The sequence below is a fragment of the Pelophylax lessonae genome (genome assembly GCF_965119305.1).
Source record: "Pelophylax lessonae genome assembly, chromosome: 12".
Taxonomy (NCBI): Eukaryota; Metazoa; Chordata; class Amphibia; order Anura; family Ranidae; genus Pelophylax; species Pelophylax lessonae.
In genome coordinates this window covers 59456030-59481201 of record NC_138779.1, presented here as the reverse complement: position 1 = coordinate 59481201, position 25172 = coordinate 59456030, and the positions used below count along the sequence as shown (strand labels likewise).

The 25172-nt window shown below is 42.6% G+C and overlaps 1 protein-coding gene across 1 annotated transcript in view; it reads right to left on the bottom strand.

Moving 5' to 3' along the window:
* Positions 1–3386: 3386 nt before the first annotated feature.
* LOC309568294 (nicotinamide N-methyltransferase-like) overlaps positions 3387–25172 on the bottom strand; it is a gene marked incomplete at its 5' end in the record, with an annotated part of 59980 nt that continues 38194 nt past the window's right edge. Inside the window, 4 exons of the mRNA XM_082273959.1 lie at positions 3387–3825; positions 11473–11680; positions 14401–14493; positions 14621–14791. Coding sequence (XP_082130085.1) covers positions 3405–3825; positions 11473–11680; positions 14401–14493; positions 14621–14791 — 893 coding nt within the window. The 3' untranslated portion in view covers positions 3387–3404. The remainder of the gene's footprint in view (positions 3826–11472; positions 11681–14400; positions 14494–14620; positions 14792–25172) is intronic.

Below are 25172 nucleotides of genomic sequence, written 5' to 3'. Positions count from 1 at the left end.
GCGGGATATATTGAAGGGGAGCACTGTTTCCTCACCTGGCCCCCAGCACCTGGATCACCTATCAAAGTCTTTTGAAGCAATTTGATCCACAATATTATCACTTTATGGACTTTTTATTGTTTACTCTTATATATTTTAAATTCTAGTTTTCACCTTATTGGTTTATACCGCCACTTTTTTTGGGGATATCCTTCACTCAATCACTTTCAGTGATTATTATATTTATTTATTAATCTATTCATTATCACCAACAGATTATTTGGACCTACCTAACACCGTTTTCCCCTTGTACAGTATTTATTGTTGCCTACTTAAATCACCTTTTTAGTCATTTTTCCTTTTTTTTATTCAAATCACTCACTAAGGCTACATTCACACCTGAGCGTAGCGTTTTCGCGCGTTTTTTTACCGCGATTTTACCGCGATTTTTACCGCGATCTTACCGCGATTTTTAGTGCAATTTACAGGCGTTTTTTGTGCAGGCGTTTTTTGATTGAATAGATACCAATGGAAAACGCCTGTAATCTGCCCAAAAAGAAGCTCATGTACTTTTTTGAGCGTTGGGCGTTTTGTAAACAGCGTCAAAACGCTCAGATGTGAACAGGGGCCATTGAAATGAATAGGATTTGTCTTGTTGGGCGTATTGAGAGCTGATCCTAGAGCAGAAAAACTCCCCAAAAACGCCCCAAAACGCCTAGATGTGAACGGAGCCTTACTGCCCATTAAGCACTTTATATTTATACTATTATCTATATATATTTTTTTGTGATAAATCATCACTGACACCAGCACCCTATTGCACTTTATTCATTTTTTATATATTTCCTTTACATTGTTGAGGTTTTATGCTATGTATTATTTTTAATGTATTTATTGTGGTGTCAGATACCTTACTAATATTCTTATATAATTAGACCCTTACATTTTTTGGCAGCGCCACCCACCTCACCACTCTCACACCCATTTGATATAGCCTTTTCTAGACTATATTTTAAGGTAGGCTGCAGACCTATATTATTTCCATAAGCGCGGAATTCCCAATTCTTATAAACTAAGGCAAACCGCCAAATGCCTGGCTTACCGTTTGAAAGTTCTTATATAGGTAAGCGGCAGAGCCACCCTGGCGACATTACCTAGTGGCATTTCCCTCCCCCCCCTTTGTGACGTCACCTACCAGTGTATACTGGGTTAGTAATGTCACAAGGGGTTGGCGCTACCAGGTGGCCTCACCCTTACCTATATAAGAATTGTTAAAACAGAAAGCCAGGTATTCGGCAGTTTGCCTTAGTTGACGATTGAGCTTTTTTTTTCTTTTTCGGGTCCAGCGGTCGCGGACGTGTTGAGATTGACGAGGGGGAGAGCCCCCCACCCCAAATCACCCACCCCCCTTTGTTGAGGGCATGTGGCCTGGCATGGTTCAGGAAGGGGGTGTACTCTTGCATCCCTCCCTCTTTCCTGACCTGCCAAACTGCGTGCTTGGATAAGGATCTGGTATGAATTGTGGGGGCACCCCACGACGTTTAGTTTTAATTTTTGGCATGGGGTTCCCCTTAAATCCATACCAGACCCAAAGGGCCTGGTATGAATTGGGGGAAGGGGACCCTCGTGCCTTTTTTTTTTTTCACTTTTTTATTGCCGACAATTTCATTCATTTTTTCATCTTTAGAAATGTCAGTTTTGGTGCAGCAGGTTCTATCTTTCTAAGACTAAGGGGCCCCCTCAGGCACTATATTTAAAGGAATTTTTCATTTTTTTGTTGCACTTTAAGCATCATTAAAATCACTGCTTAAATGGTTTTGCATTGATACATGTCCCTCTGGGAAATACCTGGACCCCCATACCTTTTTTATGGGGAATAACTTGAATATAAGCCTTCAAAATGGGGACTTTTGATTTGCCTATAGACTTTGATGAGGTTTGTCATTCAGGTCAGAACGTTTTCTCTGTTTGGGATTTCTGGTGTGAACCGAACAGAGGGGTGTTCGTAACATCTCTGAAGGTGAGCATTGCAGAACCCAGGACATACTTCTCCTGTTTTCAATACTACAACTTTATCCACATAGGTTATTATTTGATTGCTCAACTCCTGCACACTCCAAAATACCAAATGAACAATCTATGCAAGATGAAATTAAGAAAAAAAACAAAAAAAAAAACGATGTCGGTGTATTTAGTGAGAGCAGTGAGCGCTAATTAATTGTATTGGAAAACTGTGCCCCTTGGGTGGTAGTGATCTGCTGGAAGGGGGAAGGCAGCCACAGGTGTGTGCTAATGAGTTTAGCTGACTGAATTCCTTCCTGTGTCATATGTTGGATACACACTATACAATTATCTTTAGATTTTTTTCCTTTAGATTTACCAAACCCATATAATATGAGGTCAAACCTAAACACTTTCAATTTGTATGCAATCAGTCCCTTTCACTACATAGTTGAAGGTAAAGCCCCGTACACACGTACAGATCGTCTGCCGACGATCGTCCGTCTTTTGCCCCCGGAATGTCGGTGTCTGTTGAAAAGTGCAAAGACTGCACAAGACTTTTGTCCGCCGACTACAGCCGATTGCAGAAGTGATGTCATGTAATGGTTAACTTTCCCTGTGTTTTTTCTTTTCTGAGCATGCCCAGTCTTGCAAATCTGAGGTATGTCGGCCGAATTCTGTACTGACTGGCGAACAATCGGCCGTTCTGGTGTCGGCATACAAAAATTTTAATGCTTGCAAGACAGACTCTTGTCGGCAGAATGTGCGCTGACATCTGTCGGAGGCACCATACTAACAAGCGTACAATCGGCAGATCCTTCGTCCGCCGACGTTTGTATGCCGACGATCGGTACGTGTGTACGGGCCTTAAATCTAAAGGAAATCAAACAACAAAAGTTGTATAGTGTGCTTCCAGCCTTGGGCCCCTTTCACACTTGTACGACCTGAATGTCACGTGGACTTTCCGATGACTTTGACACAACTTGAAGCAATGGCTTATGAAATCTTGAGGTCTATGGACCTAAAGTTACATCAAAGTCAGACCAAAGTAGTGCAGGGACTACTTTGAAGTTGCACAGATATAAAATAAATGGTACTCATTGGAAATCATGGGATACGACATGACTTGCAGTCCAAAGTCACAAGAGTGAAAGGGGGCCTTACTGGCTTCTCTGTCTGAGGTCTACATACCAGCAAGTGATGATGCTTTCTAGGAAATACAGCAATGGCTAAGGTAAAGCCTTGTTCTCAAAATTAAAGAAATCTTGTATTTTTTTTTTTTCCCAACAGGGTTACATCAATGTACATACGGGAGCTGCTATTTAGAAGAAAAGAAAAAAAAAGTGAGCTTAGCCTATAAAGTCAACTTTATTAAAGGCATGAAAAGTAAATTATCCCTTTTTTTATTGTTTCCCTCTATGACTTCAATGTTTGCGGGCTAGAAGACAGAAAGTAGTCTTACAATTAAACACCTCGTCTGGATATTGTAAGTCAGTAAATGTTGTAAACTCCTGAATCTCACATCCACTCTCAGCCACCGCCTCTCGCACAATGTTTTCATCAAGTGACAGAAGAGAAAACTTTGTCTTGCCAACCACGTAATGCGAGGCTCCTAAGTAATCATTTAAAACTAGATGACCCCCGGGTCTAATCAAAGATACTATGTTTTTCAGGGCACTTTTAAATTCTTCAGCATTTTGGCAAGCACAGATGAGACACCCGGCAACAATCACACAGTCTGTCAGGGGAAGGGAATTTGGCTCTAGGGGATTGGCTTTGGTGACATCACACTTCATGAGTGAGACTTTCTTGCGTAACTTCTCTGCCTTCTCCTCCTCTGTGGACCTAGAATTGAGAATATCAGAATCACTACAGGTATTCTAAAACAAAATTACCAAATTTATTTTATCAAAGAAACCAGACAATTGAAATTTGTTTTTTTAAAGATAGATTTGTGGACTAAACCCAACACTGATTGGAAAGCAACATGAATTATTATTGAAACATCATAGATTAATAAATGTTACTCCAGAAATCATCCTCTGGCAGTCATTGCACCCCTTAATGAATGTAAACTGAACCACTCAGACAGCTCATCTCACAGATACAGTGTACAGAGCTGACCTGAGAGTCTCTGTATCATGTGAGCGCTGTGATTGGTCACCACAGCGATCAAACGGTATAGAGCTTCTTGGATCAGCACTGTACACTGTCTATGAACTGAGCCATGAACCACATGCTGTATGTAAACAATATTATGGTTTACATCTAAATATTATTAATAAAAAATAAGATCATCTTGGGTTGTCTACTTTCCAATAAGGGGTCAAGTTTTGGGTTGTCTACTTTCCAATAAGGGGTCCTGTCAGGGGTGCTCCTTCTGTTCTGGTAATGTTATTTGATATGTTTTATAACAAAGGTAAAGGAAACAGGTTTCTTCCTTTAATAACCACTGTTTTTTTCTTGTTTTTTTACTATAGAAATACAACCAAAAGAATGTCGGTCTCAAATAATATAAAATTAATTTAGGTTCAGTGGCGCATGGCCGAGTAATTGTCAGTCAAAATATTACAGGATTGACTGGAAATGGCCTGGCAATGAAGGGGTAAATACGGTCTAGTACACAAGTTATAAATTAATGGTCATTCAGTTCTGTGAATTGTTGGCGCATACCCTCAAAGCCCAGGAGAAGCATTAGGGGCCTTTCACACGGGCTTTCCGCCCGGCAGACTCCGTTTTGCTAAGAGGGGATCGATCCGCCGATCCCCGCTGAGCAGATGGATGACAGCTCCGTCTCCGCTCTGTGTGCAAAGACAGAGCTTTCAGATCCCCACTCTCCTCTATGGGGGATCGGACGATAACGGACCGCCTTTCTATTTTCATCTGATTCAATCCTCCAGATGGATGGTAAATAGGGTTTCCATCCGTCTGGATTTAAACGGACAGGATCGGACAGCAGCCGGTGTCAGCGGAGATGTCACTGCTGACATCCACTGCCCCATCGAGGTGCATGGAGCATCCAATCAGGTCCGCCAGAAAAAACTGACAGGCGGACCTGATGGGAAAGCCCGTGTGAAAGGGGCCAAGCAAGTTCTGTTAGACTTTTTTTTCCTTTTAAAAGGTAACTTCGTTATGGTGAGATTTTGTTAGGTGCACAGGGTGAGGGATTTACATGAATTGATTGGAGCACACATGGTCTTTGCATTGCACCATGATGAAGATTTATAAGAACACCAAGACTTTGGATTGTTGGACTTTTGATATACATGTGATGCTATAGGTTTTTGAGATGATTGTTTATTAGAGGTGAAACAGTACTTTATTGTCACAGAAACACAAGATTGTATTACAGATTTGTTATCACATATTGTTTTCTGCAAAATATCTGTAATGGAAGCACAGTAAAAGGTTTATCTGTTTTATATATGTTGTATTAGTTATGTGTACAAGATCATGCAACACAGAAAGGGGACCCCAATTACAGTATGTATTATTCAGCGGATTACCTTGGGGACCATATGTCAGAATATCAGTCAAATCAGACATACAGAGGGGACTGAATTGTAAATACAAACAAAGGGTTGGGAGGCTCACCCTAAACATGCATTTCAGCTCGTAAAAAACGCTCATCTCTGAAGTCTCAAAATGCCCAACAAGCAAAATCCCATACATTTCAATGGCCCCTGTTCAATTCTGAGCATTTTGCACCTGAAGCAAAATGCCTGAAGCTCAAAAAAGTACATGAGCTTCTTTTTTTGGCAGATTACAAGCGTTTTTGTGCACCACCAATTTTTTGTGCCCATCTTTGCACTTGAACTTTGTGTTTTTGTCTGCCTCCAAAGACCTGCAAAAAACGCCTGAAAAAAGGCCTGAAAAACTACCCAAAACAAAGCCTGAAAATGATACGCTCAGGTGTGAATGGAGCCTAAGGGTGGCGCTGCTATACTGTACATACCAATATACAAATTGAACCATACACAAAAAAAGGTTACTCTCAAATCTTGCAAGGCTAATTAAAAACACCTGACCTAATAAGTAAATATGGAGATTTAGTCACATCATATGGCCATACCGTGCTTAGGCCCACCACTGTGTCAAAGTACCCCATTTTCAGTGATCCTACACTATTCATAGAATGCAAGATAAATCCCACTTCTCAAAACCATGGGGCATACTCACTCCTTACATAGGAGAAGTGTGCTAGCTTCAGATTCCTCTGCTAAAATTGCACTATAAAGGGACTCCTCCTACTTACTACTACTTGGTAGACACTGATAATGAAGTACTGATGTGGGAGAGTGGGGTGCCCCACCCAGAAGTTTAGTCAGGACTCAATGACTCAGAGTCCTGACAAGAAGGACTCAAGACTTGGGAGCACTGCTGTAATCAGGAAAACAACAGTGCATGCCTGAGGACTAGGGAAGCGAACAAGTTGGAGTCTTGTAGAGCAAACATGGCATGCATGGCAAGAGGTAGGTGGACGAAAAGGACAGAAGGTTTCTTTTTAAATATTTCAGGCAGCTCTATCCTTATGTCTATTACCCCTCTTTAGGAGGTAATGATGGTCTATCCATACCTCCAAACCGTCCCTGATTCGCCAGGAGCTGGGATGGGTGTTTGGGATGGATGGAGCTGGGGTGGGTGTGGAGGAAGGATGGAACCGGTATGGGATCAGGGGGAAGGACAGAGCCGGGATGGGATCGGAGCGATGGACAGAGCCGGGATGGGATCAGGGGGATGGACAGAGCCATAATGGAACCAGGGAGAATGAATGGAGTCTGGATTGGATCGGGGGGGGGGAACGATGGAGCCAGGATGGGAGGGGGGGAGATGGAGTGGGGATAGGATCGAGGGACGGATGGAGCCAGGATGAGATCGGGGAACAAATAAAGTTGGGATGGATGGAGCTGAGATTGGATCTGGGTGGTGGATGGAGCCAGGATGGGATGTGGGGGAAGGGATGGAGCCGCCCTCTGCATTCTGTACATTACACACTCCTGTCCCCTGCATTCTTTACATTACATACTCTGGCCCTCCTGCATTCTGTACATTACATCACATACTCCTGTCCCCTGGGGTGGGGAAAAAAAAGCGATCACCTGAGGAAGGAGCATGCATGCTCCGAACACGAGCACCCCCCTGCCACTACCGGATGTGACGCAGGATACCTGAAACTCTGCCAGACACAGGAAGTGCCGGAATCCACCGACACAGACCAGCGGCTGCTCCAGTCCACCTAATGAACATTCCCACAGTGTTGCAGATGAGCCATCCACTATGCTGGCCCACAATCTCCTGTGTGAGTTTTTAATTGCTTTTATGTAATAAAATTACTTTTATATATGCACTGAGGTGGCGCTGCTTTTTTTCCCCACCCCACTTGTCTGTTACAGAGTCCATCTAGCTCTGTTTGAAGCCTGCAGCCACCATATCTATCCTTTTCAAATCAACCAGTGACTGAACTATTTGCATATCACCCAACAAAGACTTAACAGTTCTACCGTCATGCATTCCAAGACATGCACTTATTGTACATGGCACTTCACTAGCGCTGGTCAAAGGTTGTATATACTCCTGTCCCCTGCATTCCTTACATTACATACTCTTGTCCCCTGCATTCTGTACATTACATACTCCTGCACTATACACACACACAATACTGTACATTATATACTTCTCACCAAAGTCTTCATTGTCTCAACACTTGCTGGTTACTATGCAGTCCCTCACTATTTTAATGAAGTTCTTCTTTAAAGGTAGGCTCAGACAAAGCAATCAATGCATATTTTAGGAGTACAAGGAAGCCTGGGTTTTGTTTAACCACATCCCTTAAGCCCCTCCCACTGCTAAGCAGTTGAACACGCCCACATTTTAATGTCGCTTGCTACGCAAGCCACAGGTTTTTTCCCTCTTTTAGTGTCCCTCATTCCGAAGTTCAAATGTTTGGAGGTATGTCTATCTGAAAACAAATTAACATCCCATTAGCTTGAAGATTTCAATAGCCTCTGTGTGGGGTGCTGCACAGCAAGAAAATTGATCAATGTTTAACTGTGTAAACTGCACACAGGAGTCCTGTATCATGACCCCAGCCTCCAACAATCTCCTGTATCATGTCCCCAGCCTCCAACAATCTCCTGTATCATGTCCCCAGCCTCCAACCATCTCCTGTATCATGTCCCCAGCCTCCAACCATCTGATGTATCATGCCTGCAACCTCTAACCATCTCCTGTATCATGTCCCCAGCATCCAACCATCTCCTGTATCATGTCCCCAGCCTCCAACCATCTCCTGTATCATGTCCCCAGCCTCCAACCATCTCCTGTATCATGTCCCCAGCCTCCAACCATCTCCTGTATCATGTCCCCAGCCTCCAACCATCTCCTGTATCATGTCCCCAGCCTCCAACCATCTCCTGTATCGTGTCCCCAGCCTCCAACCATCTCCTGTATCGTGTCCCTAGCCTCCAACCATCTCCTGTATCGTGTCCCCAGCCTCCAACCATCTCCTGTATCGTGTCCCCGGCCTCCAACCATCTCCTGTATCGTGTCCCCGGCCTCCAACCATCTCCTGTATCGTGTCCCCGGCCTCCAACCATCTCCTGTATCGTGTCCCCGGCCTCCAACCATCTCCTGTATCGTGTCCCCAGCCTCCAACCATCTCCTGTATCATGGCCCCAGCATCCAACCATCTGATGTATCATGCCTGCAACCTCTAACCATCTCCTGTATCATGTCCCTAGCCTCCAGCCATCTCCTGTATCATGTCTGCAACCTCTAACCATCTCCTGTATCATGTCTCTAGCCCCCAGCCATCTCCTGTATCATATCCGCAGCCTCTAACCATCTCCTGTATCATGTTAACAGCCTTCAACCATCTCCTGTATCATGTCCACAGACTCCACAACCTCTAACTATCTCTTGTATTATGTCCACAATCTCTGACTGTCTCTTATATCATGTCTGAAGTCTGACTATCTTTTGTATTACAGTATGTCTGCAATCTCTGACCATCTCTTTTATCATGTCTGCAATCTCTGACCATCTCTTTTATCATGAGGGGGTCTAGAGATCAGTCAAGAGCGAGATTGCCGCTAACACGGGGGTCACCAGAGGAGTTGGGCGTGTGTGGACTGTGGAGAATATAGGATGAAACCAGGAGCCACTAAGCTGGAGCCCAGAGGACTGTTTGACTGAGCCCTGCACAGTGCACCTGAGAGGAGGTCAGTGACAGTGACTGCTAGGCCAGTCTGAGGGGGGGGGGGCACTGATGTAAGGAGGAAGTGAATACAGTAAGGTAAGGTGGCACTGATACAATAATTCTTACAAAGGATGCATCTATAGACACTGCTGTATTTAGGCCTAGGCCTGCATGAAAAACCCCCCGCTCCGCTGCTAAAACCTGAAAGAAAAAAAAATGGCCGCAGCCAGCCCGACATGCGCGCCACGCATGTGCCGCCGCCTGCTCGGGAAAACCCGAACATGTTCGGCTATTCCCGGGCAGGCGGCGCATGGCGGTGATGTAATGGCACCGGGCGGCGCCATTTTCAAATGGAAGGTGCCTCAAGGTAAGTGAGACTCCTCGCAGCAGATGCCAGTGCTGCGGGCATGGTACAGGAGCATCCTTACATGCTCCTTCCCCGAGCGTCGCTGTGAGTCTCCTCGGCCATATGTCCCCTCCCTCTTCCCTTAAAATCACGTCTCTTTTTAGCCAATCAGGAAAGGGTTCTCATGCCATCTGTTCCGGAAGGAGGGAGGGGGTGGTAGATCAGATTGCCGGCTGTACCGCGCGCGGGGGGAGGGTGTTGGTTTTGCCACCGCCCCCCCCCCCCCAAGAAAAAAATTTTAGTCACCAGCTGCCCCTGCCATAAAGTTCAAAAATTTGCCAAAAAGTGTAAGAATCTTCCAGTAACAGTATATTTCCAGGTGATATCAGACATAAAGGTGACAGAAGTACATTATGTAGGTGGATCCTGATAACGTGCATGCGCATGAACGCGTAGGATGTAACTTCGCATGCTGACGCCACACTGCCGTGTCCTAGTTTGGAATCAGCGGCTGTTGATGTAAGTTCGGCCGTTTATGTTTTTATATTGGATGTACATCCCTCATTTTAATTTTATGGTAATAATTTTACAATCCATTTCTACATCATAAACCTTTGCTCAAGGTCCGTGTAGTGAGCACCTTTTTGATCAAGTTTTAGTTGCTAGAGACCGTTTTTCACCTGTGGAAGAGTCACTTGATTGTTAGGAACTCTCAAAGGATATTTTGACGTTATGTGGTTTACTAATGGCATTCTGGTGAGAACATATTGGTGAAGGAAGCAGCACCGGAGTCACTTGATGTAGAAAAGCACTTTTGGCATTTTATTCAGAGAAGCACTTCTGTCACCTTTTATGTCTGATTGCACATGAGAATATATCATTACTGGACTATTTTTACACTTTTTGACACATTTTTTGCAGTTTATGGACTTTTAAGATTTTGATTATTCATCATTTCTTGTGTGATGTAAGATGGTCACATGTTCAATTTATGTCTAATTTTTCTTATACGTGGCACTTTATGTTTGAAGTACTGTAGCGCTGCACTTTTTCTTTATTAATGAGTTTTATCATGGGGCTGGTCATCTTTGTTTTATCATAGGGCTGGTCATCTTTGTTTTATCATAGGGCTGGTCATCTTTGTGCTAGCGGCTTCATCTCTAAAGCGCTCACCGTGTTTTATTCCGATTTCTACAGTTTTATCAATTGGGGAAATCTCAGTCTTATAAATATCAGGCAGGTTCCCTCACTACAAACATGTAGACATCCAAAAACAAGAAATCATGCAACTATGGCACCAAAAAACAATTGCTCCATTCCAATAATATGCTGAAAAATTATACTATTGAAAACACCACATGTAACAAAAAGTAAAAACACAAAAAAGCAGATGACCTTTCCTCAAAACAAGTTAAATCATGACAACATTATCCATGTACGCCAAGTCAACTGCTAAAGTGTATGATATTAGACCACTGATTAATTGTACCACATAGTACTGTATTTTCTGGCGTATAAGACTACTTTTGAACCTCAAAAAAATCCCCCAAAAATGGGAGGTCGTCTTATATGCCGAGTATAATATATCCAAGGTAACCTAAGTATAAGTATTACCGGTAGATCATGTAATAGGGGGGTCGTCTTATACGCCCAGTCGTCTTATACGCCGGAAAATACGGTATATAATTTATCAAATTAGCTGTCAATGTGACAAAATGTATGTGGGCAAGATAAAGAGGGAGCAGCAGGATAGAATTGGAGAGTACTTGATTGATATTGTAGGGAGAAGAAAAAAGGACCTTTGAGGGATTATTATAAATAAACTTTTAATAAAATAAAGGTTTCTGATTTTTCAAAAGGTTGATAGAAATTAGCAACTCTTTTGGAGTGCCAGATTCATGTGACCTCATCCATAACTAGCGTGCATTAATAGAGCTTTAGTACATACCTGTGGTTTTCAATTTCACAGACATATTTCACATGTGGAGACCAATCGAAGGCCTCCCTGTCCCCTTTTAGCCATTTCTCTATTTCCTGCAGGTTTCCTTCTACATAATCAGTAAGGTATACCTCCTTGAAGTTTTCACAGGCAGACAGAACATGACATATGGTGGGACCAGCCCCAATCTCTATAAGACTATTGCCTTCCACACGACCTAAAAAAGAAAAAAAAAACAAATATGTTCACAATTTTAAAGGGCATGTAAACCCTAATCATGTACTCATCTTATCTGGTTCCTTTTGGTCTATTGAAATGTACCAGATTTTATTATAGCACTTGGTTACCTTTTCTGTTTTGCCTTGGTTTTATTCAACTATCAGAAGCCAGGAGGAGAAGTCCTGTGTAACCTCTTGCTAAAGCCTACACAGGGCTGAAGACTTTCCTCCCACTCTGGTGATGCTCTTGGTGTCTTAGTGATCAATCGCCCAGTGCACTAATGCTGTCACGTAGGAATAAGTCCTAGTTTCCCCTGTACTTGGTTCTGATAGTTAAACAATAAGAGAGGAAAAAAAATAGATGTGCTACTGGTATCACCAGAATTAAAGTAAACCTATTACTTTGCCTATCATGGGCAAAGAAGAAACATGCTATAAAAAGGTCTTTGCCTGACTCCTTGTGCACACAGTGTTTTTTTTTTTTCATTATTACGAATTCAAAAATGGACAAGTCTGCATGCAAAAATTCAGGTAAAATGACTATTCCCAAACATAGAAACAGGTGCCAGATTTGACTCAATTTTATATTTGACAAATTAGAAAAATCACTAATTTTTAAACATATGCTCGGTACTTTGTGTTACCCTAATCTTTCAGTAGTTTTTGGCTAATCTTCTCATAGGCCATTGGTTTTTTTCAGCATGCATTGGAGTGGATTTACTGAAGGATTGCCGACGCATCATTTTGTGAAGTAAATGTTGATATAGTGTAACGAATAAGGTAAAGCAGTGTTTATTTCATGTAGATGAAAAAAAGTAATTTTTTAAAAAATTTCCATGCACATGTTTGGTTAATCAAAGCGAACACACTTTGACCCTTTTTACGAAGCTAAGTGATCACTTTGTAACTAACATTTAATTCTTTTTTTGTAAACCATTCCTATTAAATCATCTGTAAGATTTGAACCTGACATAAGTGAAGCAAGGTAAGTGTAACAAATATGGAAAATATAATGCTGTCATTAGATTATAAATATTAATCTAATAAGAGTGGGAAACAACGAAATTTATAAAAAGCAAAAGACTGCATACACTTGAGCAGATTAGCTCTTGATTGTTGCAGCACAATATTCTGAAATTGCAGGTATTACTGGACAGCCACGCAAATATCTAGTGAATATTTAAAATGGACACACCAAGAGCAGTTTTGATAAAAAGCATAAAACAAAACTTTACAGGACATCACAATACATAAAGCTTCTTACACATAAAAGTTACCATAAACATTACACAAAATACCACGACATAAAACATACACTCCTATTCCCAATATCCCAAAATATCAAATAATACTTAGCTCTGGTAGTTGAATGTCAACAGCTTACACTGGATAGCTGGAGGAACAGGACAATAAGAAATCCTGGCTGCATGCTTGGTCTTTCCACAGCTCCAAAAAAAAAGCCTCTTCCTCATGCTATGGAATCTTTTTATAGTCCTGTATACCAGAGACCACCCACAGGATGTAATCATTCCTCTTGACCACTCACAGGTCATTTTGTGAGTAAGGTCAGCAACACATGGTTGCACCCCCCCCCCCCCAACAACCACATGGTCAATTGGATATTTGGCAGCCATCTTTAAAGCGGTTGTAAACCCTATAAAAAAAAAAAAAAAAAAAAAAAAAAACCTGAAAGTCAAAGGCATAATGAGCTAGTATGCATCGCATACTAGCCCATTATGTGTAACTTACCTTAAAACGAAGCCCCGACACGGACCCCCGGACATCGATGCGGGCGCTGCCATGATCCCTCGTCGTCTCTTCCGGGTTCGGCAGGTCCGGCGCACTGATTGGCCGGAAGAGACGGCTCCAGCGCGCTGATTGGCCGGAGCCGCGATGACGTCACTCCCGCGCATGCGCGCGGGAGTGATTTTTCCGGCAAGCTCCCGGCAACTTAATTGAAGGTCCCCCCGGACCTTCAGAGCGCATGCGCCGCTCATGCGAGCGGCTGCATGCACTGCAAATATCTCCTAAACCATGCCGTTTAGGAGATATTATTTGTACCTCCAGGTAAGCCTTATTATAGGCTTACCTGTAGGTAAAAGTGTCAAAAAGCGGGATACAACCGCTTTAAATACATGACATCAAAAGCTCACTAAACCACCTGTGGGTGAGAGATAGTATTACACATGTATGGGAACATTTGTCATGAATCAGTTAAAAAATATCCACAACTGATACAGATAAAATTGGACTCTATTAATTTATGGCTCAATTAATTCTTCTTTGGTGGAAGCTAACTACAAACGTTTATTACACTGAACAAAATTATAAACGCAGCACTTTTGTTTTTGCCCTCCCATTTTTCATGAGCTGAACTCAAAGATCTAAGACTTTTTCTATGTACACAAAAGGCCTATTTCTCTCGAATATGGTTCACAAATCTGGCTAAATCTGTGTTAGTGAGCACTTCTCCTTTGAAAATGACAAATGACAAATTTTGCCCAATTTGGACGTTTTCACTTAGGGGTGTACTCACTGTTGTTGCCAGCGGTTTAGACATTAATGGCTGTGTGTTGAGTTATTTATTGGGGACAGGAAATGTACACTGTTATACAAGCTGTACACTCACTACTTTACATTGTAGCAAAGTGTCATTTCTTTTGTGTTGTCACATTAAAAGATAATAAAATATTTACAAAGATGTGAGGGGTGTGCTCACTTTTGTGAGATACTGTATTTGGTTTGTGATTGTATCTTTGGCTAATGCCAGGTCTTTTGCTGTCTCCATGGTTGATCATTGTGTAAAAACTTGCTGAAAAAGAAAACTTAAGACAAAAGTAAATAAATGAATGGGACATTTCAAACTAAAATAATGCCTATATTCATATCCAGACCTGAATAGACAATGAGTGAACAATACTGGCAACAGTATTACATACCAGATGAAAATACATTTTTCATAAATCTGAACAGAAAAGTGACCCCCTCGGTAATTTCATGGTCTTCATCTATTGTATAAAACTGGTCTAGGTACTTTCTTGGGTCAAAATCATTGTATTTTTCTTGATTTTCTGTCCTTGATGAAACCTCCATGCTGTACGTCAACCACCCTGTGTGTACAAAAGTAAGAATGAGTAAACTCTACGTGTACGGAACTCGTTTGTTGTTTGTGTGTCAGTTTTTTGCAGGTCAATACCTTCCAGTGCCAAAAGTAATAGTAGCCATTAGTATTTGGCCTGGGGGGGGGGGGGGTATCAATACCACAAAAAGTAAAAAAAAAAATGTCCTTCGTGGCCTGATTCTTAACCCTCAAGTTGAAATCTAGATTCATATAAAAACACAATTTAATGCAGTTATGTTTTCATTAAAAAACTATAAAGCATACTTTAAAATGTAAACCAATATCTTGTAATTCAATGTACTAAAGGACTCAAAATGGGACACAGAGAGGAAGTACTCTGAGCCAATCAGACCAGATTCATGCACAAGGATCATCCTGACATGGCAAAAATAGGCAATGACTGATAAGGGTGATGCTTCTCCTTCTCTGTCCAATTAGAGATGGAGTGGGAGTAAAGAAAATTTAGGACATGGACCTGACTGGGTGGTGTAAATCTCAGGACCAGGTTGCCAAAATTACAGACAGCCCCCAGACATGTATTACAACTGTGAAGCGGTTTGTCTAGAGTTCAGCTTTACCCTAACCTCTTTGCCAGCCTTAGCACTTTATCTAGCCTGAGGTCTAAAATGAACCCCATACCCAATAACTGTTACAATACCCGGTCCTCCTATCCATGCGTGGCATGTCACACATGACAGAGTGTGGCAAATTGCATGTGGAAGCTTGTTCATTACCATTCATCTTTCTCCTGACCCATCAGCTTTATTATTCATTACAAATCCTGATCAAAGTATTTATTAGCTCAGCAGTCGCTGATTGCTGAGTAGTCCGATTTAATGAAGTTCAACTTTTAAAGCAGTAATTAACCCAAAAAAACCCTCCTCCTGCAGGGAGCTCGAGCGTATATCACATTCCGGTGTCCTGTCAGAATACTGCTACCCATCAAAAAATATACCGGAAGTGATATTCTGAGCAAAAAATTCTTACTGCGCATGCGCCATGCATTCCAACATGGCCACCATGTGTTCCAATTGGTTTCCTAATCTGACAGAACACAAAGGTGGCAGTGGACAAGTCTTCAATTTTACACATATTTTAGCAGTAAACTCTCCTTATATAATGAAATATATTACTGTAATACATTTTTATTATTATAGTAAATACAGCGACAAATCTGCAGGCAGAAAGTGGTGACATCTTGGTACACCCCGCACTGCTAAGCGCCAAACTGATTATATAGTGAAATAGAATATTTCACTCGGTTGCGGTGAAATTGTCTATTCACTGTAAAAGATAAGTTCACTGCTAAAATAAGTGCAAAACTGAAGACTTGCTTGGGTGTAAGAACATGTCCGCTGCCACCTTTGTGTTCTGTCAGATTAGAAAACTTTTTGAAACGCATAGCGGCCATGTTGGAACGCATAGCGGCCATGTTGGAACACATAGCGCATGCGCAATGAGCAATTTTGTTCGCAACATCACTTCCGTTGCATTTTCTGATGGGTAACGGTATTCTGATACAAGACCGCCGCTAGAGCAGATATCGTAAATGAGGGCTGGCAAACATCAGAGCAGATAGAGAAACTCTGAGCTTCGCCCACTTGATGTTGATTGGAGAAGTGGGGGGACTGGAGGTGGGGACTGGCCACTCAATCCATTGCAGCAAAACATAACTCCCGCCCCACCCACCTGCTACCAATCCGAGAACCGGGAACTCAGAACTCAACTCCGGGTTTCAGCAACTTCCCACTGACTGGAAAAGGAGAGGACCAGGGTGAGGATGGCCCATTCAACTCCCTTTTAAGCCGAAGAAGTGTGAGTGTCTGTATGTGAGTGTGTATGAGGCTGTATGTGTGTGCGTGTCTTTATGTGAGTATGTGTATATATGAGGCTGTGTGTGTGCGCGCGCGCGCGTGTCTGTCTCTGTATGTGAGTATGTGTGTGTCTATATATGTGAGTATGTGTGTGTCTCTATATATATATGTATGTGTGTGTGTATGTGTATATATATATATATATATATATATATATATAGCTGTATAGATGTGAGAGAGTGTGCCTGTATGTGAGTGTGTCTGTGTATATGTATGTGCATGTATAAGGGGCAGTGTGTATATATATATATATATATATATATATATATATATATATGAGGCTGTGTGTGTGTGTGTACAAACCCGATTCCAAAAAAATTGGGACACTGTACAAATTGTGAGTAAAAAAGGAATGGACTAATTTACAAATCTCATAAACTTCTATTTAATTCACAATATAATATAGATAACTAGAGATGTCCCGAACTGATCGCCGGCAAACTTCGCATGTTCGGTCCGCCTCCTATACTTCATCAATGTAATGTGAGTTACAGGCTGTAACAAAGTACAGTCATAACAAAGTCAGCACCCAACAGCCATGTGACATTGTGACAGAGCCGAGCACCTGCTGCGCTGTGTGAATGGGGGGGATGGGGGGGGGGAATCAGTAAAAATTAGCAGCTGAGCTGCATTTTTACTTCCCCCCCCCAACCCACTTCACTTGAACCACTAGTCCCAGTGCCATTTTAAAATATCAGTAGGACTGTGCTGCAAACAACGTGCTGACTCCCACCCGTGGTCAGCAACCAGGAGTGTGTGTATTTGTAAAGGCAACTGTTGGGTTTCATGTGAAAGTGATACGAGTAGCTCTGAAGCCACCCAATCACTTTCACAACTGTATGCCCCCTCCACCCCACCCCATTTCACTTGAAGACAAAACTGCATTTTGTTTTGAGGCAGAGTCGGGGTGGAGTCAAGGGCAGGGTTGAAGGGGGCTCGTCAGGTAGACTGTACGGAGCCCCATGATTTCTAACAGGGGCCCTGTATCTAACCCCCCCCCTCTTTCCTCTCTCCACCCCACCTTTTAGCACAAGTCCTCTCCCTTCCCAAAGTGCCCCCCAGCACATACCCAAAGCCTTGGTTTTGTTTAATTTAAGCCCCTCCCACTGTGAAGTTCAGCCACACCCATTTTTTCCATAGCGTGCCCCAGGTTTCTGCCTCACCCCTCGTTCACATTGAACACTGCTTGAAATTGTGCAATTTCAGATGAAGCTGTGACTTTGGGTGCAACTTGAAAGACGTTTATTGAAGTCGCACCTGAAATTGGCAAACGTAGTGCAGGAGCTACATTTGGGTCACACCGATTGGAATGGTGCCATTGCCGGCAAGAGGGTGCAACAGGTCAAATCGCATGACAAATCGCTTCAGTGTGAACGAGGGCTTATTCTCAAGTTTAAAAGTTGAAAGGTATGCATATACCCCTTCTGACACTGACAAAGTGCAACCCTGTCACAAACACATTTATTTAATTCAATGTGTAAAGCATGGGTGTCCAACCTTTTGGCTTCTCTGGGCCACATTGAGTGTAGAGAAATTTTCTCGGCCGCATATAAAATATATACTATTAGTTAAGGTATATAAGTAATGAAACACCGCCGCAACCTTCCCGTGCTGCCGCGCCCCCCCCCCCCCCCCAGCACTAATTTAACACAACTAGTTGATGATCCCCTCCGTGGCTGTGCCCCCCGACTCGACTTCCTTCCTCCGCCGCAGGTTGGACATGCCTGGTGTAAAGGAAATTTGTACATCCTGTATATTGTATTTTATATGTATTGCACACAGCACTAATAATGTTTTCATTACATGTTTGCATTCTTTCGAGTCCTGATTAGAAATGAGCCTGCCTATGTTACGCCCCTTGTTAGCATAAAAGTACAATTGTAATAATAATAATAAAAATTATGTGATACTTACGTAATCATGTGTATAAAAGTTTTCAATTGCGTCAAATAAAATAGAACCGTTATTTTGGAAGGATGCGGAGTGTATCATTTTGTGTCTGTTCCCTACTGCAGTAGTTTATTCATTTGGAACCACTAATCAATATGAGGATAGGAGTTGCCTATAAAATGTCCAAAACATTCACATTATGCATTATTACATCAGGTTCTATCAGTGCCCGTATTCATATAGGTTACAATGTAACAAGTTCTCCCAGGAAGCAGCAATGTTGAAATACTATTTTCAGTGCTCAGAGAAAAAGGAGTGTCACATTTGTCAGAGCAGCATTCTGAAAAAGAGGTCAAAGATTAAGGCCCCTTTCACACAACGTCAGTTGTCATCCATTGTTCGTCAGTTGTGGGAAAAAAAAACACCTCAAGGTCCATACCAGGCCCTTATCCGAGCATGCAGCCCGGCAGGTCTGGAAAGAGAAGGGACGAGCGAGCGAGCCAACCCCCCCACCCCTCCTGAACCATACCAGGCTGCATGCCCTCAACATGGGAGGGTGCTTTGGGGCAGGGGAGTTGCTTTGTGCAGTGGTTCAACTCATTTGGTGGAGGTTGGACTGTGGGGTTGTGCTTGACTCCTTAGATCCAGTAAAGGGAACTCGTAAGACATCAGCATACCAAGACATTTTGGACAATGTCATGCTCCCAACTTTGCGGGAACAATTTGGGGATGGCCCCTTTCTGTTCCAACATGACTGCGCACCATTGCACAAATCAAGGTCCATAAAGACATGGATGAGCGAGTTTGGGGTGGAGGAACTTGACTCGCCTGCATAGAGTCCTGACCTCACCTCGACAGAACGGCTTTGGGATAAATTAGAGCAGAGACTGCGAGCCAGGCCTTCTCGTCCAACATCAGTGCCTGACCTCACAAATGCGCTTCTGGAAGAATGGTCAAACGTTCCCTTAAGGCCTGTACACACGTACCGATTGTCGGCCGTAAATATTCGGCCGCCGAACGATCGGCCGATTGTCAGCTTGTTAGTATGATGTTTCCGACAGCCGACAGCGCACTTTTGGCCGAATAGAATCTGATGTGCATGCTTTAAAATTTTTGTTGGCCGTCACCAGAACGGCCGATTGTTCGCCAGTCAGTACAGAATTCGGCCGACAGACAACAGATTTGCAAGACTGGGCATGCTCAGAAAAGAAAAAAGACAAGGAAAGTTAACCATCACATGACATCACTTCTGCAGTCGGCTGTTGTTGGCCGACAAAATTCGTGTGCAGTCTTTTGCAGTTTTCAACAGACACGACAGCCCTGGACAAAAGACGGCCGATCGTTCGGCCGACGATCGGTACGTGTGTACGGGGCTTTAGACACACTCCTAAATCTTGTGGACAGCCTTCCCAGAAGAGTTGAAGCTGTTATAGCTGCAAAGGGTGGGCCAACCCAATATTGAACCCTACGGACTAATGCCCTGTACACACTATCAGATTATCTGAAGACTTTTGTCTGCAGACTTACCAAAACCATATAATATGAGGTCAAAGCTAAACACTTTCAATTTGTATGCAATCCGTCAGGCCCTTGCACTACATAGAAAAGGTAAATCTGAAGACAAAAGTCTTCAGATAATCTGATAGTGTGTACAGGGAATTAGACTGGGATGGAATTAAAGTTCATGTGTGTGAAGGCAGGCGTCCCTCAGCAATTAACCACTTTACCGCTGAGTACTGGTATAGTACTGCGGCAAAGTGGCACGATCCCGTCTGACGACGTAGACCTACGTCGCCAGACTCCTCCCCTGTAGGCGGCGCTCGCGTGCCGCCGGAGGCATGCTCCCACTGTTTTCATTCACAGCGGGAGTCGGGCCAGGGGAGGAGCAGCGGCGATCGCCGCTGCTCTGCCCCGATCGTCGGGGATCTAGTGTGGAGATCCGCCCGCCTGTGTAAACACAAGCGGGCGGATCTCCTCAGTGACAGGGAGTGACAGATCGGAGTGTTCAGCATAGCTGGACATCCGATCTGTCCATGTCTCACACAGTCACCTCCCCCCCACACGTCAGTAAGCACCAGGCATACATTAACCCCTCCCTCTCCAATAAAATTAACCCCTTCCCTGCCAGTGTCATTTTTACAGTAACAGTGCATATATATAGCACTGATTACTGTAGTAATGTCACTGGTACCCCCAAAAGTGTCAAAAATGTCAGTCAAGGGTCCGATCTGTCCGCCTCAATGTGGCAGTCCCGCAAAAAAAATCGCAGATCGCCGCCATTACTCGTTAAAAAAAAAAACACCAAAAATGACATAAATCTTTCCCTTTGTTAGTAAACGCAATAACTTTTGCGCAAACCAATCAAAATACGCTTATTGCGATTTTTTTTTTTACCAAACATAGGTAGCAGAAAACAAATTGGCCAAAAATTTTTAAAAAAATTGGTTTTTACATCTTTTTTGGGGGGAATTTCATATAAAAAAATGTTAAAAATATTGTTATTTTTTCAAAATAAATGCTCTTTTTTTTGTTTATAGCGCAAAAAGTAAAAATCGCACAGGTGATCAAATACCACCAAAAGAAAGCTCTGTTTGTGGGAAAAAAAGGACGTCAATTTCGTTTGGGTACGGCGTCGCACGACCGCGCAATTGTCAGTTAAATTCGCACAGCGCCGAATCGCAAAAAGTGGCCCAGACGTCAGACAGCAAAATGCTCTAGTGGTAAAGTGGTTAAAAGAGGCATAAGAAAATGCCTATAATGATACATTTAATGCTTAGATCTGCATTAAAAAAAAAAAATCACAATTGATCACTACTAATGCACCAGTTACCACTTAATAGGTTAATTGTTGCAAAACTGTAAACAATATAACAAGTGTAATTTCTGAATGGACTGATGCATTTCAGATGCTGATAGGATTCTAAACAATTTCCTTGTGTGTTGGTTGCAGAATGGCTTCCTTACCTCAATTTGGTGCTCACTGCTCAGCTGAAGGCGTCCTACTTGTGAATTACTGTGGAATTTCTAAGCACAATTTATAGGGAAACCCGATGCTGACACCCTCCCTCACTACTGTAGTGTAATGAGAAGACCTGCATATTTGTTGTAGATGGGATTTAGCCTTTACATGCTGGAGAGTGCCATTACCATTCACCACATCCCATGGTAAGAGAGGGGAAGTCCAATTCAGGTGAAACCTGTCAAATGTAGATTGTTTTTTTCACAGAAAATGATCAACAGTGTAAGGGCTCTTTCACACGGCCGCTCCGCTTGTCCGCAAATCATCCTATTTTTTTGCGGATGATTTGCGGACATAATGTAAGTCAATGGCATTGTGGATGTCAGTGGAATACCATCCGCTGACATCCGATTTTCTTCCTTTCAGTTCTGTTCCGTTTTTTGGAACGGAACAGAACCCTATTTTTCCTCCGTTCAAAAAACGGAAAGGAAGGAAAATCGGATGTCAGCGGTGTCATCCGCTGACATCCGCAATGCCCATAGACTTACATTATGTCCGCATATCATCCGCAAATGGATGGGATGATATGCGGGCATACGGAGCGGATGACACAACTGTCATCCGCTCCGTGAAAAAAAAAAAAAAAAGTCCCGCAGCGGAGCTTTCACACGGAGCGGCCGTGTGAAAGAGCCCTTAGGGCTCTTTCACACAGGCGGACCGTTCAGATCCGCCTGTCAGTTTTTTTTGGCGGATCTGAAAAGTCCCCTCATGCATCCCTATGGGGATTCGGATGTCCGCTGACATCCGATCCGTCAAACCTGGACAGATGGAAACCCTCTTTCCCATCCGATTCCCCCATAGAGTTGCATGGGGAACTGACAGCTGTGTCTCCGCACACAGCGCAGAGAACAGCTATCATCCTCCTGCTGAGAAAAACAGTCCGTCCGACGGACGGATAGTGTGAAAGGGGCCTAAGGGGTAACGACACTTAGTTTTAAAGTAAAACTATAACAAAAAAAAAAAAAGCCATTAAGCCGATCCCAATAGTCATACAGTTATAGTAAAAAAATCACAAAAAAAATGGGTTAATATTAAAGTTATTATTATACAGGATTTTTATAGCGCCAACAGTTTGCACAGCGCTTTACAAAATGAAGGCAGGCATTACAGTTACAATAAAATTTAGTTCAATAGGAATTAGAGGGCCTGCTCGTTAGAGCTTACAATCTAAGAGGGAAAGTTCCACTTGTTTGCCCCCTCACCCGTCCTCTGGCACATTTTTTTTTTGGTGGGCGGAGGGGGGGAGAATCAGGTATCTGGTTGTGACAGGTACCTGCTCCCACTTCCACCTGCATCAGAAGTTCACCCCACCCCAGTTCACCTGTCCAGCCTTCTGGGACACATCCCAGGGGAGGGAGGGAACAGCTTCTTAAACTTGTTGGCTGTGTCAGAAATCAAAAGATACTGGATTTGCTTGTATAACTTGATATACTTGATAAACTTCCAAATAAACCTTAAAAGAAATCCCCCCCAGCAGGGATTACTGAACCAACCAGTGGAGGGGGTGCCAGGATAAGTATATCAGGAGGCTAATCTCATTTACATTTAAAGCAGCAAGAACAACATTTCCCAGATCCTGGAAGACCACTACTATCCCGTGATTCCAGTCTGACCTGGTAAATGCCAAATTGTCATAGATAAAAAAATGAAAAGTTTCAGCAATCCTGAATGATAAAATGAATTTGTTCGAGAGCCTGGGATCCCTAAAATCACATACTGTAAATCTCAGGAAAAATACAATAAGTATGAAGCCTTGAACCCACGAGATGGATTAGTTATAGTAGCTTTTCTGTTTTCTTTCTAAACTTGAATTCTTTCTCTCACGTCTTTTGTTATTTCTCTTCTGGTTACATATTATGGAAAGTAGGGCATTCGATTAATGTTCTGGAGGTTAAGGCCCCTTTCACAGGATTGGACTGTTCGGGTCCTCCTGTCTGTTTTTTAGGTGGACCCGATCGGGCCACCCATTGTCCTTTACAGGGAGGCGGATGTCAGTGAACGTGTCCGCTGACATCCGATCTGACAAAATCTGCTGAAAACAGACATACGGCGATATGTTCGCCATCCGTCCAGTGGATCAGATTGGATGGGATCGAATAAAAAATGGATATGCTGTCCATTTTCATCCAATCTCCCCATAGAGGAGAGCGGGACTCTGACAGGTCCGTCTCTGCACAGTGAGCAGAGACGGACCTCTCATCCGCCTGCTCAACATCAAAACCAATTCGCCCAAAACCAATTTCTTCAGATTAGACCGATCCTAACTAATACTGTATGTCTGGTCTGCCTCTGTATCATGCAGGAGGTACTTCTACCACACTCCGCGGTGTTCATATTCATGACAAAAGCTTGATTGGATCATGTAAATGATGTGGGGGTACCTGAAAATCCCATGCAGGATGCCTGAATATCAATGTATGCAAACATTGTTTTCTTAGACAAATTGTAAGAGTGTGCTTATACACATCATTTTTTATTTGAACAACAATAAAATTGGAAACGAAAAAAACGTTTTAGAGATGCAGGCAGTGATGCCATTGGAGATTTATTATCGTTTTTTCTCTGTCCTAACTTATCGATCAGTTTCATACAGGAGGAGTTTCACCATCTTCACATGTTATTTAAAAGATGAAGAGCAGGTAGGGTGTGTTGGCGCATGCAATTCTACCCATTGTGAATACTCTCTGTACATTAATAAAGATAGGAGGTAGTGTTTAGTATCCTTTGATTAGCATCGCTTTCTGTAGCCGTTTTAGATTTAGTTAGAGTGGACCTATACTCAAAAAGTAAAGATTTGCTATAGTTACTTGATGTGATACACTGACTAAGGAGAGGCTGCTCACCCAATATGACTGGGAAAAAGGGATACCGGAGGCATCAACCCCCAACGGGTTTTTAGGCAGCAAATATATACCAAATCATGGAATGAAAAATATCAAAAAAGATTTCTAAAAATATATACTTTATTAAGCAAAAAATAGAAAAGGTGACAAGTGTTGAAATAAATATTCAATGTTAAAAACAACCCCTAGAGGGGGAGTATATTATGAGCTCCTGGTAGCTGATACAAATAAAAAACAATAGATAACATTTCATAATGATAATCACAGAAATGCAAAAGCAACGCCCCAAACACTATGTGGTGGAGGGGCATGAATCCGACGCGTTTCGACCTAATGGCGGTCTTCTTCAAGGGGATTGTGATATCTAAAGGAAACATATCATCATTAACAACATGTTCATATCACAGGACAACAATACTTGTTTGAGCGTTTTTTTAATGGATTTCACCATTAGAGCTTTAGACGGCTGAGAGCCAGGGAGCATATTGCTCTGCATGGTGGAAGAGGTTATGCCCTTCAAACCTTTGAGGACTTTTCAATTATCCAATATGCTCCCTGGCTCTCAGCCGTCTAATGTTCTAATGGTAAAATCCATTAAAAAAATGCTCAAACAAGTATTGTATTTTTTTTATTTGTATCAGCTACCAGGAGCTCATAATATACTCCCCCCTCTAGGGGTTGTTTTTAACATTGAATATTTATTTCAACACTTGTCATCTTTTCTATTTTTTGCTTAACCACTTG